This window comes from Ceratocystis lukuohia (genome assembly GCF_044167205.1).
Source record: "Ceratocystis lukuohia strain C4212 chromosome Unknown Supercontig5_pilon, whole genome shotgun sequence".
In the NCBI taxonomy this organism is placed as follows: domain Eukaryota; kingdom Fungi; phylum Ascomycota; class Sordariomycetes; order Microascales; family Ceratocystidaceae; genus Ceratocystis; species Ceratocystis lukuohia.
In genome coordinates, this window is record NW_027263524.1 from 63,388 (window position 1) to 77,657 (window position 14,270).

The following is a 14,270-nucleotide window of genomic DNA, read 5'->3' on the forward strand; positions in this document are numbered from 1 at the left end:
ATGTCTATCATAGGTAAGTGAAGCAATGAACTAGAAGATAGACTATGACAGAAAGAAATGTATAAAGCACAATTTCTAGGCTCTTATCCTTATGGACCAGTTGCTGTAGGATGGAATGATTGGATTACATTGACTTATTGCACACTTGATGTGGTGTAGATGGTAGAACACTGTGTATATTATAATACTTGTTGGAACAATCTACTGAATTCAGTTTTTATCACTTGGGAAGTCACTCGTGATCCCGTACAACCACATGTGGAACTGTGCTGGCATACAGATTGATTGAAATGGTGAAGGTTGTCTGTCAAGTTCTTCCAAGGCTCGAGTTTACCCAGGGTTAATCCGACAAAAGGCAGATTCACCACAATACCCATCCCCATCCTCCATGTAGTTCATCTGTAGAATAGATCCTAATACCTGGATAGTGCGCCACGCAACATCATCCAACATTTCATCCAACAGATAGATGTCTTATTTAAAATGGCTAATCTTTTTCCAAGTTTTCTCCAACCTACATCCTACACGCACCTTAAATGCTTATGTATCGACACCTCGGGGGTTTGTGGTAGGATGTCAACCCTTTTATGGGGCTTCAGCCACGGGATGTATAGGCATTAGTTTTGAAGGCATGGGGCATTTATGGGACACTACTCAACATGCACGGAGCGCCACGAGACGGAACCACGACGAACGGCACAATTGTCCTTGGCATTGATCGCCTGGATGAGCGTAACTGATTCTTGATTTCTAAGCTGCACTGATTTTGTCTTTCCTCATCTTTATCAACCTATGTCGATTTCAGCCGTTGCCGACAGGCGATGCGTCGTGCTCACAGAGCAGTCGGTTGGCCATTTCTTCAACATCACGTAGGTGCAGGAAACCCCTTGCAAATCTAGGCTAAGAATAAACTTAAAATTAATTTCATCTCCTATGTCAGTTGGATGGCATGATGTACAGATCTAGTCGAAATGAGATTGAATACCATTACTAGAGCGACATAGCTACGGCTCAGAAATTTCACAGATGCTTACAGATTTTCAGACACTCGGTTTCAGATCGTGTAAACAGGCTTGATATGTGCAAAAGGCGCTTTCGCTTGGATTTTGAATTGTAAAATGTCGAGGGCTCAGGTAGGTAGGGAAAGTGTGTGGCATGCTTATCACGTTGTGTAACGCTCGAGACATGTCCCATATCTTCACGATGACAGCCAAAACTTCCCGTAGCTTAAGACCCACAAAAAGGTTGACACTCACAGAACCCTAAAGCTTTAGTATGGTCTGGGGTGTAAAATATGAAAACTTGGAGAAGACCAGCAATTTTTAGTGAGTGTGTACAAATGCGTTGACTGTCCTATTCTCTGTGAGGGCTCTGGATAAGCCCTGGGTGAGTTTAGGAGAATCTAGCTTATCGGTTAGCACAAAACTAGGAAATAAGGGCTATCGAGAACCTGACTAGCTATGAATACAGGCGATTAGTGACCAATTTTTACATATTTTCTCTTTTTGGGAAGTTTTGCTCGTACTACACATTACCATAATGAAATAACTACAGTACTGCGATTAATTGGGCGTCCAGGTTAGAATGACAGCTCTATTATTAAATAGCAATAGATTCAATCACAAGTTGACTATCTAACAGCAATGGATCTGCTGCTCTTCCTCGATATCCTGCTCAATTCTCTCCCATATTTCACTGACACCTCTTCTATCACTTGGAAAGGGGGTACTCTCCATCTCCTGTGCTACTTGAGCTTCTATACTTACTTCCTTTGATCTGCCCCAGTCTAAATATGCCATCATCTGCTCTTCAGTTCATTCCCTTGACCCAGTTCGCGTCGCGCCTTTTTCTCCTAAACCTACTTTTTTACTTGATCAATCGATTCTTCAAGCATTAAATTTGTCAACCATAAATACTGACGCTCAAACGTTGCTTGCTTTTCAAGCCCTTCAAAGTAACACAAAACTAATTGTCCGAAGAGCTGTAAGTCTCTATAGTGTCTCTGAGCACAGTATAAGTCACCGGCAGAAGGGCATTCAATCGCGGCACGGTTGAATCCCCCAATCGTGTCGAGTATCTGATCTTGAGCAATAAGATCACCTTTCAGTTCATTCTGGACCTAGGTTCGCGGGCATTTCTGCCTGAAAGTGGAAGCCTACATGACTCCCATCGTTACCCATGCGATTATAGCGACGGGTGCCCATGGTCCTATTGGGCCTCCAACCATACTTGTTATGTTATTAATTAGCCCTAAAAGCTAATTGCCTCGCTCATTAACAACAATGCATCTGTCAATGTCAGATCATATCTTGATAATAGGAACTATCTTCCATTTGCACGCTTCTTCCTAGTCTTGGCAGGGGTGTTTCTCCTCTGGACTACTCAACTTGCTATGCTAATGCGGTGAATGCGAGACTATGGGATGACACCTGAGATGCGATGAGATCTGAAATACCGTAGAGAATCGGAACATCCTGCTCGGGCTGGAATAGCCAAGAAACATTATAGCCACCTTCTAGAAACATTGGAACAATGTTTAGCCGAAAACTGTTGCAAGGATCAATTTATTCGGACTTTACTTCCTTACTTCCGGGCGCATGACGGCGTATTTGACATTTTGGCCTTATTTCCGCTTCGTGGTTGACAATAACGCCGCTACTGCAACAACATGTCACCTCATATAGGCAGTTTTAAGCAGCTAATTACTTCCTAAATGATTTGCATTTAAGAAGCATTGATATAAGTGTTAGCATGCTAATACATTGAAAGAGTAAACACCTAGAAATATGAGGGCAATGACATTCCGGGAGTCATGGCTTCCTTTAGCCTGACGCAACACACACACACTACACGCTGATTGTAAAGACCTTGGTGCGCTGCCACTGTGAGTAAATGAGAATCGGTTGCCGTATAGAAATTAAATAGCTCGTTGCCGACATCGGGCTACTGGGCAGAGGAGTTGAGGATAGACTTGATTGTTTCTGTACCGAGTATTGCTCATATACCTGCTAGCTTCATTGTACTTATCTCTCCCATGTCCCACTCACTGCTCCAGACTTGTCCACCTTCTTTTTTCAATTCAACACTTGTACCTGCACTCATCCAGTTGTAGGATTTTATTCATCTTGATATCATCTACAAGTGTTGTGTTGGCCCATATAGTCTTACCCTTGGCAAACCCAAGCATACGATATTCCAGGTTTGAGTATATCCATCTACCAACCACATACTTCTGGATACCTTTTTTCTTTTTTTCCAAATCTCTTATTCTACCTTCTTCTACTCACTATACTACCATGTTGCTTCCGAAGTTCATCCAATCGCTCTTTATGGCGGCTTTGCTGTCTACGCAAGTCATAGCAGGCGACAAGCAAGTCCCTCGTGCCCGCGATCTTGCTCTTTATATACCCAAGGATGGACAGTATGGCTGGAAAGAAGTCAGAACCACCGAAGGTTTCTTCGCCAAAGTCTATATTTCTCAAGAATGCAAATTTATTGAAGTCGACAAGATCGAAAACCCAACAGACGATTTCAAGTCCTATGAAGCTTTGCTAAGTATTTGGGAACATCAAAGCGGTCTCACTGTCAAAAGTCTTCAAAGGATCATATATGATAACAATGTCGGGTCTGATGCGGACATTATTATCGACGCCCTGAAAAAGCTAGGCCGTGACCCTGTTGTCGAAGGGGCGATTTATGGTGTTGAGGTCTCAAGAGACTCTTCAGATCAGGCTGAAATTTGGGATCTTTTGAGTAGAGCATCATTTGCCAAGGATGCTGTGAAAATATGCACCGAGTTCCAGGAGATGAGCAACCGGTATATTCATTCGTACAAGATTGGCAAATATCCCGACTCTAGATTATGGGTCCACGTTGTATTTTCTACGAAGCATGACTAGTACACTGACAGCAGTTCTCAAGGTTCATGTCGTTGGTGCAATGATCTATGGATGGTGTGTGGCTCAGAGGCTTCACTCCGAGTTTAAGCCATAGCACACTGCAAGAGTACTCCTGCAGGCCCTCTAAACAAACTTACATATAAATAGGTGGTAACGTGCATGACGAGCGGGCGCCCAATCTTCACCACACACATTAGAGATTCTTTTATAAAAAAGCCATAAAGCGTCATATCAATTAAAACTAGGTTATATCCTATTTTACAGACATATCAACAACAATCTAACATATTCTTGAGTTGTGACCAGCCTTACCATATTTTCCACACGGCCTTTCCCTCGCCGGCCCCTACCTTCCCTAGCCATCGCCTTTTGATAGTACGGCCATCACCAGCGCATTGACGTCTCTCTGATCAATTTAACCCCTTCCCTCACCTACAGTCATCTTGAATCCCCTCCGTAGCCAGGTCCCTTTTGCTCTACGCCGCTTGCTTGGAGTCTGAATTGCCTGGCGAAGCATCTGGTTCTCAGACTTCAGTAGGGCATTCTGATGCATTCATGCCTTGTTCCCTCTGAAAGTGACGTCAGTGCCTCAGGAATTGATAAGGGGGAGCTACTCTGACGCCGCCCTAACCGTCTTTCGAAATATTCAGGTCGTGGGCCGACCTCAAGGACCGTCTTTGGGGTCTTTCAGACCTAAGGGTCGGGGAGCCCGGCCTCCTCCCTCCGTAGCCGGTGTTGGAGTTCGTAGCTGTACATCAAGCTTTGACATGACATTTTCTGCATTCATGGGAGCAGGTCCGGTCCCTCGAAAATCTCCCTCCATATTACTACTTGTCATGGCGGCTTCGTAGGCGGCACGAAAGGCTGGGAAGAACTCGGCCCTGGAAACATGGGTTATCAAGCACCTGATCAGGTGCTCAATTTCTCATCCATGGGACTCTTTTCTCGGTTAAAAGCACCTGACATCAAGAGGCTGAAGTGAGTGAAAATAATGAGGCGGAAAACAGAGCACAGATGTGGTTGTCTTCACAATATTTCTCAAAGTCAATTGAGTGGTCACTTTCATGCCCATCGAGGATCAGAAGATGATGGTGGCCGGCTCATCAAGCGTTTGTATGCCGTCCAAAGTGCCTTGACCACTGAAGACCTGTCTTGTTGCCGGTCCAGCCACTATGGGTCATTACAATAACCCAATCGTCAGGGAGGTTCCTTTCCCAATACCAGCTAGTGAGGTGACCTTGGCCTGCAACTACGATGAATGGCGCGATCGTTCAGCCTTTGGCACTGATCGCCTGACGGCTGTAACCCATTCATGGTTTCTACGTTGCACTAATTTTGCCTTTCCATGTCTTTCTACTCCTATGACAACCATTCCACTTGCATTAGCGCCCATCGTAAAGCCAGTCTCTCCAACATTATAGATATCATCTGATTGGATGCCATACTTTGCAACTGCGTTTGCCACAAGTATCAACTAGTTGTAGATCATAGCTGGGTCTTCCCACTTAGCTCTCTGCTCGTTGTGCTTCCAAAAACATGTCTTGAGCTCTGCGTGTCGTCTATCGAAGTTTGAAGCCTAACCTGGGACTGGCGGCATGTCGCGGTCTGCAGGCGATTTGTAAAAAGGCAGCAGTTGATGGCAGTCTTGCTCTTTAGTACTACGAATCCCAGGCCTCTAATATCGGCCACTCACAAAAGATCTCAAGCGGCTTACTCGGCGTGGATGATTCTTGCAGAATGGATTTCAACACTGTTCGTATGCAGAGTCTCTGGGAACTGGCGATTCTTGACTTCATATCCCCTCGTCGCCAAATCGCCAACCTTGCCAAAGCCATGGAGGTCTTTTTGAAAATGGAGTTCTGCAGCGTAAGACAACTCAGCTTTGCTCCATGAGGAGCACTACTGCCCGGCGGCAAGATAGAATCTTGTATGTCTGTTTAGCTTCAACATGTTTGCAGACTTCGCCAGCCAAACTCCAAAAAACTACAAAATGACGCTGTGCTGCCTATTATCTCTCTGCATTCGTTTTGGGGACCATGGCCTAGTGAATTTTGCAAGTGGATTCCAAAGTCCCATCGGAACCAACGACGATATTTCTTGGGTTGGTTGAACTCCCATTGGAATCATGTGGCGGCATTTGATCGCCCGCCAGAGCCATTCGCAGTGTTCAGAAGTCTCTTGAGTTTGGGACTCCCACTGACAATGAAGGACGCCTAACTTACATGTGTTTATTGCCTATAAAACACTCTTGAAATATAGTCCTCATAAGGTATGATACAAGCCATCCGCCTAGATGGAGATGGTTACCTTTTATCAATTTTTAAAGCTGAGGAACAAGGCAACCGCAGTACTATGGGGGAGACGAGTAATACTTGGATGTTAATGTGACAGATTTCCGGTATTCCAGAGCTCCATGTCATAAGTTTCCTAGATTCTCTGGCCTTCTATCTAGAGTCGTATGGGTATGCAGTTATGGGATCATACTTGCAATGTCTATGGGATAAAGAGCTTTGGCAGCGGGGAAGATATGGGGGGCCAGTGACGCGAATCGTGTTGTCTACAAACCCCTCAGAGTGTATCCAGCTTTGCATCATAGTCATGCGTTCTCTCAAGCTGACTAGAATAGTTTCCCCCATTTATTCAAACGAGGGTTCGACAGAATTGTCGGCGCGGACCGCTTGCAATATATCGTGTCTTCGCGGCTGATGATTCCTCGGTAAGTGTTCTTCAGACACAAACCCAGTACTCTCTTCGCCAACTTCTCATTCTTCTAGATCCAGCAACAAGGCTACCCCTTTTCACAACTTCCATTAGATCTTCTTCGAGTAAATACTCCAGTCCCTCGTTATGAAGTTGAAGTCGAAACCTCTACTCTCTCTTCTTCCAGCTGCAGGTGTCATCAACTCTTACTCACTTTTTGCCGTATTGCTCTAGTACTGGTATAGTTACATTGCTTGTTGGATTCATTTCGTATGTTGCGTAGAGTCCTAGGAAGATTCAAGAAGAAAATCATGATGAAATCGAGTTTCAAGGCGCTGAAAACCAGCAAATGGTAGTTCGCTGGATTTCATTCACTGTATGTTCACCACCTGTTCTAAGGAGTTCTTGGTTATTTTCGCTTCCATGTTCACGCCTTGTGCCTGCTCCTCATTCTCCAATCTTACATCAACCCCACACCCACTAGTGGTCTCATCTATTGACCCAAGAGTCATCTAGAACAGTGGCAAAAGTAAGCTCGAAATCCCCAGGCGAAGTCCTCGGACAGCTAGAAGATACTAGGGGCTAAAGTCTTGAAGAACTGACCGCGTGGAGCTCCGGGATACAAAGCTTAGGTATCATTAAAATCTACAAACAGCCGATCTTCTCAATTATGCAGCAATCGCCCGCCCTTGCTTTCCAGCCTCATGCATCACCAAAGCTACGCGTTTCCACCTAATCCCAAGTGAAATCTCGTACCAGAGACAGATTTTAAATGGTGTTGCGGAAGCTTTTCATAAAGTCAGACGACCGCTTCCCATCGCGATTGGGAGGAGCAAACTGAGCAAGATCATTCGTGGTACGAATTTTGTGTTCAGAGACGCCGGCAGCCCACCAAACTCTGCTGTGTGCGCCTAGCGAGACCTCAGCCAGCCCAAGAAAATGGGTTGTCAGCTATGGTGAGAATTTGGAGTCTAGCAGAAAAGTTTAGTAGAGCAATTTACCAAGGCCAAATACTGAGAACTGTTTGGCAGCCTGTTCTTGTGGTGTGTTTTGTTGCGGATCAGCTGGCCGAAAACTGTAGACACGTTGAAGTCAACCGGCATTACGCGAGGCATGCAAGCTTCTACTACCTCAGCACGTTTTGTGGAGCAAAATCTAGTTGTCCTCCATTGTAGAGTATACTCCCATAGCTTAGGCAAGGATATCGATTCGGTCGGTTTTGGGGGGACATGTGGCCTCGGATGCCTTTCTTTAGCAGGTTTTGCATAGCGATGGTGCCTGAAACTCATTCCATAAGAATCATTCGCACCAAGCCTGTGGCCTTAGGTCTTCCATGACCGGCTATATCGAAGGCTCAAGATCCATAGTAGCTCCGTCAATGCCTCCTTTTCAACTCTTCATATGCTGCAGCCTTGCTTTAGTCCCGATCGGCTTTCCCTGCGAGTTCATCGTCTAGCCGAATGTATTCAAAGAGAAATGGGCTGTGTATCTTGGCAACATAAATACGATCTTCATCACCGTCGCCTATGGAACAGCGCAAGATTTCAGCTTCGCGGCCATCACAACATACCACCTCGTCCAGGATATAAATATGTCGTGTAGTTTCATCGGGGTGGGGCGGTGTATTTACAACGCGATGTTGGGGACACTATTCGCTCTGCGTCACGGTATCGAGATCCATCTAGTAAGCTTTTGGGCATGGGGCGGCCTTTCTGTTATAGCTAACGCGAAATGGTGAAGGCGGGACGTGTGCTCGAAGAGAGACAAACGACGGTGATATGGCAATTCTGGCTTGACAGAATCAGGCGGAAGCCTCTAGGTCAGTGGGCCGGCGACGCCTTGGCTTTGCTTGAGGCTCGTCAATTTCGGAATCAGTTGCAGGCGAGATCAGACCTGAGCAAGGCTGTTGAATTATGAATTGCAGCCGATCCAATTGTAAAAGGGTCAAGCACCTAAGCAGGCAGTACTACTACGGCCTAGCTCAGTGTCTAACCAAAGTAACAAAAATAGAGAGGATGATTAGTAAGTAATTAGCCACAGTTGCATCGCGCTCTAGACACACGCTATATTTTCAAAAGCTCCCGAGGCTGAACTCCTACAGAAAGGCCGCCAACCCATCGCAAAACTTTTATGGGTTCATTTTCAAGACACAAGTTTGAGCAGGAAAAACTTGGATTATCGAAATATCAATGCTGAAATACTGAAATAAAGAATCTATTCACACATATCTCCATACATGAACAGTGCTGCGTAGCACTCTAGCCACACACACCATGTCTTCAAACTTGCTACTCGCACCTTCTGTGGTTCACGGCCTTGCAAAAGAGTTGGCGCTCCATCGCGAAACCTCAAAGCAGTCGCTTGCAGAGTAACCAAGGCATGGATGGGATGGAAGAAACGAGCTGGCAGAACAAAAGGAATAAAGGAGGCCTACTACAAAAGGTTTCGCTAGACAGGCTGGTGGCCAGCCATGGGGAGCCGACCCTTCCTTTGGGCAACATTTACGCCTGAAGAAATAGTTCATTTTAAGCCAATATTCTACTTCTTTCAGTAAAGTGGTGACAATATTGATAGACCATCTTTTATCATTGTCAGGGTATGGCCAAGGCACCATTCAAGAACTACCATTAGGTGCTTAACCACTTGCCCCATCTATCCAAGCCATTGCAGAGCCACAGTTCACAGGAGCTACCAGTCACAAGACTCACGGAAGTGCCTCCTTTTCCTTTCATTAGGCATTGCCACATAGGCAAGTCGCCCAATGGGCACTGGCTGCAACCTCGGCTGGCACATAGATGTCTCTAATTTAAATGAGTTCTAGCGGCTTCGGACGTCTTTGGAGCCGTCCACCTGTTGATGATTCCATACGCCAAAATCAAACCTGCTTGTAACCTCTCATTCTCGTACCAACCCGAGGAGGCGTTTCAGTTTGGTCGAGTACAGACAGGACTTGGAACGTACCCTGAAAACAACGTAAAAGAGCATGGCGACACTCGACCCTATAGTAGGCAGCCTATTCAATGGTGTGTACTACATATTCTTGCCCTGTCGCCTAACTTTCACAGCCTAGTCGCGCTCTTAACAGCCGTATTCTAGGGGCTACCACGTCTCCGTAATGCGGATAGGGGTGCCTGCTATCATGTCGAAAGCAGCAGCCGTGGGATTGGATGCGTGCCTTGAGCCAGTAGGCAATGTCAAGTCAGCATTGCCGGTGGGACGTGAAGGATTGTAAATTCGAAATACCATCAGCAGGGAGTACCAAATGTAAGCTGTATGTCTAGATTGAATCTTCTTCTAATTGATTCGTAAATAGTCGAATATTGATCGCGGTACATGCCTCTGATGGAATATGCCTAGTGCCTACGCCATCTTCATGTTGGCTACTACCACCTACCCTGAAAAGAGCCACCAACTATGGAAACTTGTCTAAATTACTTGCAGTTCTACCCGCAGTTGGTGCGTATGATTATGGGCTACCGAGATCTTGTGCTCCACTGTAGCACCCGTTCTCTGTACAGATACTTCCAGTCATTAGTATGACAATGGCCTTGGATAATCCAGAAATTAGAGGCATTTATCCATCACATCTACTCCTAAGAAAGGGGCCTTTGGGATTTGACACAACAGTTACAACAATACTGCCTGGTATCAGACACTAACGAGGCCATGTTAGGGCTGCTACATGTTTGCAGGTTGAGGGGAAGGTCGTTACGATAATCTGCAAGCATAACGTGGGCCCAAGTTGCAGAGTCCATGTGCTCACAGTTGGGCTGCAAAAGTCGTGCCACAGTTGCTGAAAGCCCTTCTTCTCACGGTCTTTCCGCCGTCTCCATACACTCCAGATATCAAGGAGAGTACTATAAAGCACGCAGACACCTGAATATTACTCCTACGCGATACTTGGTCTACTGTCGAGGAACGCCAACGCAGTGTATGCTCATTCCTATCGACCGTAAGCATACAATCCTATCAAGAAACAGCTGAGCTAATAAAGTACCTTTTCTCGGAGCCTTGATTACAAGCACAATTATGCGCAAATAGTATAATGCGAAGATTTATGAGTGTTCCTATACGTATCTACTTAAATACATCTGATCTAAATACACCTATGTTCTGGATAGACATATATCCCGATATAGCTATCCTTCTATCTGGCCTCGAATACCGTGGCCCCTTAAACACCAACTCGCTGGTATTCCGTGTTGTAATCCTTTAGCTGCACAGCCGACTCTCTACTACCCTTGCCAGTGTTTCTCTCGGAGAAGCACTGGGAGGGGTGGAATACGTTCAATAAGATACTAGCAGCCAACATCAGAGTAGCGTCCAAAACATAGAGGTAAACCTCCTTGGTCTGCAGCTCCGACTCACTACCCTGGGAAAACTCAACCATGCGGAAAAGAGAACGGACCAGAATGAGAAAGCTCGTAGCATAGAGGACCATCAGCAGCCGAATCCAGGTATTGTCAAGTCGCTTGACCGCTGTAGTCGGGTTCTTCCGAATTCGAATGTGGAAAAGGCAAGTGACAACCATGAACAAAGTAAAGAACATGATCTGAACGACAAGACCACCAATGATCAGTCTTTCTGCGGAGGATCTCTGGGACGCGGTGTCGGCACTTGCAAGCTGCCCGCCACCTATAAAGAGGAAAATATTGCATTGTTAGACTCATCATCGCTCAAAAGAATACCGGCAGACAGATGTTACTAACCTAGACCCTGGAAAATGATGGAAGCAATGTCGCCAATCAAGAAGAACTTGGTCAGCCAGCTTGGACGAACCAAAGAGTATTGATTGGCTTCGAGTAGCACGATGAGGCGGCCCAGGATCATGTAAATAGAAGCAGCGTATAAAGTAGGACCGAACAGAAGAAGCAGATTCTGGGCAATAACGGGGCCCCTGCTCCAGTCTGGCGTTTCTTTAGCGCCAACACCACGACAGGCGTAGCCAATAGTCTCGACTAGTCAGGTGAAAAGAAGGTGTTAGCAGCTCGCGGCAGTAGTTTCACAAGATAGCTAAAGTTGCATTAGCATGTTATAGATGAATACTCACAAATAGAGCCTATCCAGAAAGGAATGAAGAACCATGTTCTAGTCTTGATGATTTGGTAGGAGTGGGCGATGGTCGATAGTAGGAAGCCAATGGTGAAAAACACAGCCGCGGGAAGCGATGGGTCGTACTCGTAATATCTGTCTTCGTTACCGCCAGCCATTTTTACTGAGGATGCAGTTCGTAAGGTAGAGAGGGTGACAAAGATAGGGAAGTAGGCAAAGAGGAGAGACAAGACAAGGCAATTAGTCAACACTAAGATAGGGGTAGCGAAAAGATGAATAAATGGAAGAAGGTTTGATGCAGTGGTTTGTTATGATGAGAATATCGAAGAAGAAAGTGAGTCCTCATAAGGCGCGATCAAGGGCTTAATGTACTTTCTGGCAAGTGGTAGCCAAGACATTTACTTGTACATCACACCCCATCCGAATGTTCTCTTCCAGTGCCCCTTCTTTGGCTGCCTAGAAAAGCCAGCCGTTTCCAGTCCCATACTTCGTCAAGGAGGGTTGTGGTTTGCATTTTGCTTCTGCCTATCACCAAGTAAGGAGCACACTGTCTTATAAAAGCACCGAATGAGGTCAGTCGGAGGGTAAGGCAACTGCGGCACGAGAGGCAGAGGAGCGCAAATGGCAGTAGTCGTTTAGAGGGTATAGACGACTGTATAGTACGGAATAGGTTACGTACAGAGGTTTTAGGCAGTGTTGGCCGCTCGGAGGGTTTAAGCCAGCTAGGTCGAAGTTCGGACTTCGCGCGCGTATAGCTTCATGGACATCAGAGGGCCAAATTGAAGTAAGATGGGAAACATCTGTTTAGAAGGCACATATTTTTAGCAAAAGGCGACAAGTCAGGGACATGGATAAAGTTAGAGATGAAGTAAAACGGCATTTGTGTATAAGAGGAAGCTTCTATGTTCCTTTTCATCAAACTATCACGACACGGCTGCTTTAGAGTCTGGTGTGAACAGACCTTCTATTCTCAGCCATGAACTAAAATACCCATCGCCACAACGTATCTCTAATGGAGGCTTTGCCAGCCCCTGATGGATCTAGCTTGCCTACAAACACAACTATATAATCACGACAGATTTTTATTGAGTTGTATCACCAAGGTTGTTGGTCTCCAGGATGACAGTGCCAAGTCCAAAGCCTTATGGCTTACCACTGGGATATCCTTGTCAAGTCAGAGCACAAAGGAAAGGAGGAAGCTTAGGCTGACGATGATATTCCCAAGCGTATGCCTTACGTTTACGACAAATATGCTGTATGGGCAGGTTCAGATATGGCCAGATATTGCACATTAAGGGGGAAGGGGGAGAGCAGCCGATTTGAATTACCTAGACTAGGTGAAGCCTCTGGGAATGCAGCGCATTGCAAGGGTCTACAAACATGGGCTCTCTGCAAGTCACTTGTGTAACCCGTTGCTGGTATGTCAATAACTTTCTTATCACTACCCCTCTTGAAGTGTTGTGTGGCGCACACCGTGGCTTCTGTGGCTGAGGACCCCCCAAAAGAGTTGACACCTTAAAGGGGTTGCAGATGAACAAACCAAGGCATGGGCTGTAAGAGAGAAAAACTCCTGATTTCAAAGTAACGATGTTGGAATATTGACTAAAGATTTAATTGCACGAGGGAGTGGAAGGGGAAGAGTGTACTTTGGGAAATAGGACTGATGATGCCAGTGGCGCTCGCTATGTTCCTGCAAAATGTATTTCCAAGGTTTCTAGCTCTAGCACCAAGTGCACCTGACTTAACCCTAACTAAAGGCACATTTCTCAGAACTCGATTTTTGTTTTGCACATGGCCTGGGAGATAAATAAGCGGTCCATTGGTGCAGGATAGGCGAACGCGCTAACTATGCCAATGCACCAAAAATACCGACTCTCAAGACAAAACATAGCATAAAAACACAACACAGCGTTTAATCGATTGGTACTAATCGGCAGTCGCTTCTCTAGATATTTCCGCAGCACTTTTATTACATGTTCTTGAGTTATGAACAGCCTTAGCATTAAGTTCCACACCGCCTTACCCTCGCCAGCCCTGACCTTCCCTGACCACCACTCCTGGGTAATTCTGCCATCACCTGCGCGTCAACGTCTTTCTGATCAATCTCATTCTGTTGTAACATATGTGTATTATTCGAGTTGATTAAGGACTAAGTTCTAAATCTCTTCACGACATCGTGTGCCGGGCGTTGTTTGATCTCTGTGATTCCCGTAGACGTTAAACACATTCAAGCTCGACATCGTGTGCCACGTATCTACATAACATGTTTACCCGATGTTATTCCGAGTGGAGCTGGAATCCCCACAACAACATTCTTTCCCTCATCGATAGTCATATCCACTCTATTTTAGAGCCGTGTTTTTTTGCTCTACGACGCTTGCTAAGAGACTCATTTGCCTGTCCATGGATCTGGACCTTGGACTTCAACAAAGTGTTCTGACATATTATTGCCTTCATTACTTTTGAAAATGAATTGAGTGCGTGGATAGTTGATTTTGGGGAGCTGCTCTAATGCCTTCTAACTCGCTTTTCACGATATTGAGATTGAGAACTAGCGTCCAGCACTGTCTTCGGCGTCTTAGAAACCCAAGGGTAGGGAGCCCGGCCTCCTCGTCGATC

General features: G+C 45.8%; 2 protein-coding genes across 2 annotated transcripts; one reads left to right on the plus strand and one right to left on the minus strand.

Moving 5' to 3' along the window:
* Positions 1–3,296: 3,296 nt before the first annotated feature.
* Positions 3,297–3,899, plus strand: HOO65_050016 (uncharacterized protein; the record flags this gene model as incomplete). The annotated part of the gene is made up of 1 exon (XM_071000763.1): positions 3,297–3,899. One exon carries the CDS (start codon positions 3,297–3,299, stop codon positions 3,897–3,899), a length of 603 nt encoding a protein of 200 aa, XP_070858075.1.
* Positions 3,900–10,773: 6,874 nt separating this feature from the next.
* HOO65_050017 (Protein RTA1) lies at positions 10,774–11,809 on the minus strand (the record flags this gene model as incomplete). The annotated part of the gene is made up of 3 exons (XM_071003477.1): positions 10,774–11,234; positions 11,309–11,557; positions 11,650–11,809. 3 exons carry the CDS (start codon positions 11,807–11,809, stop codon positions 10,774–10,776), a joined length of 870 nt encoding a protein of 289 aa, XP_070858076.1.
* Positions 11,810–14,270: the final 2,461 nt, after the last annotated feature.